The sequence below is a fragment of the Phalaenopsis equestris genome, unplaced genomic scaffold, assembly GCF_001263595.1.
Source record: "Phalaenopsis equestris unplaced genomic scaffold, ASM126359v1 Scaffold196273, whole genome shotgun sequence".
NCBI classification, from domain to species: domain Eukaryota; kingdom Viridiplantae; phylum Streptophyta; class Magnoliopsida; order Asparagales; family Orchidaceae; genus Phalaenopsis; species Phalaenopsis equestris.
In genome coordinates, this window is record NW_018216222.1 from 1 (window position 1) to 1,477 (window position 1,477).

The following is a 1,477-nucleotide window of genomic DNA, read 5'->3' on the forward strand; positions in this document are numbered from 1 at the left end:
TTTTTTTTAATTGACCAAAAAAATTTTATATTATTTATTATTTCTAATTTTATTATTTATTTTTTTCTAAAAGGGCAAGAATTCATGGCTGGCCAAACACTTATGTGTTTACAAAGGCAATGGGAGAAATGCTGCTGGGGCACACGAGAGGAGACCTTCCCCTTGTTATTATACGCCCAACAATAATAACAAGTATTTATAAAGACCCACTACCAGGTTGGATGGAAGGTGCCAGGTATAAATATATACTCTATTAATTGTTTCAATTAATTTACATACATACCACCTAATTCTTATAAATTTACATATCCGTCCTCTAAACTTTCGTGTTTACATACATAACCCCGAAATCTTTGACATCATGTACATCAATAACTTCTTCCAAGCAGAATGCAAATGAAGATATCAAATATAGTTGTTTCATATGTAAATGCAGAAGAATTGTGTGGTATTTTTGTAAATTTCTATAATGTTTGATCATTTTGTTGTTGATTTTTCAGAACAATTGACAGCATAATAATTGGTTATGCAAAGGGAAATATCTCCTCTTTTCTTGGTGATCCTCAGATGTCTATGGATTTAGTAAGTTCCCTATCTCCAATACATATTTAATAAATAAATGCAAATAATGATGATAAAAGTTTAGGAAAATGATAAAATGTTGTGACATATTGCAATATAGATACCTGGAGACATGGTGGTGAATGCCATGATAGCTTCAATGGCTGCACACACCAATCAGAACTCTCAGTTCATATATCACGTGAGCTCATCTGTAAGAAATCCTGTGAAGTACTCCACACTGCTTGAATCTGGACATCAATATTTTCAGAATAATCCTCGAACCACGAGCGACGGGAAGCCCATGAAGATGACGGCGATGCACGTCATGAAGACCATGACAGATTTCAAACGATACATGTTCCTTCGATATCGGTTGCCATTAGAGGTTGGTCCTGCAATTTTGTTTTTTTTTTTATTTTTGTATTCTTGTGTCAGATTTGTGTCTGTCATATGTTGAAACTGATTGCGGACGTGTTTTGAGTCGCCGTCTATTAATGTAAAATATTTCCTAAAACTCTAATCCCGTGTGATGGAGTCTCGTTCGTGCTTTTCACTGTTAGATTTCTTATGGCTCCGGCTACTCCGACAACGTATCTTCTCCACTGAGGGTCTGGCATGTCAAGAGTGTTTACACCTACGAATTTGCGGCTTAACTAAAAACATCACTAGCATATATGGAATTTTAAAGCAAAATACCTTTTAATACATATGTTTTTGTTGTTGTTATATACATGACACTAGAATGTTATATATGTATGTAAATATTAATGTTTAAATGTTATATATATATATATATATATCTTCATTTATATAAATAGAAATGCCTTTAAAATCTTCATGTATATGTTGTTTCTCTAACACTTTTTGATATATTCTTACTATTTTTTCAGGGATTTCGCTTGCTGAATATAGC

At 33.0% G+C, this 1,477-nt stretch overlaps 1 protein-coding gene across 1 annotated transcript; it reads left to right on the forward strand.

Moving 5' to 3' along the window:
* Nucleotides 1-73: 73 nt before the first annotated feature.
* Nucleotides 74-1,465, forward strand: LOC110035129 (alcohol-forming fatty acyl-CoA reductase-like; the record flags this gene model as incomplete). The annotated part of the gene is given in 4 exon segments (XM_020739367.1): nucleotides 74-235; nucleotides 501-582; nucleotides 683-949; nucleotides 1,455-1,465. Coding segments are annotated over 4 exon segments (522 nt in total), but the record flags the coding sequence as incomplete, so codon positions are not given.
* Between the last annotated feature and the right edge of the window lie 12 nt (nucleotides 1,466-1,477).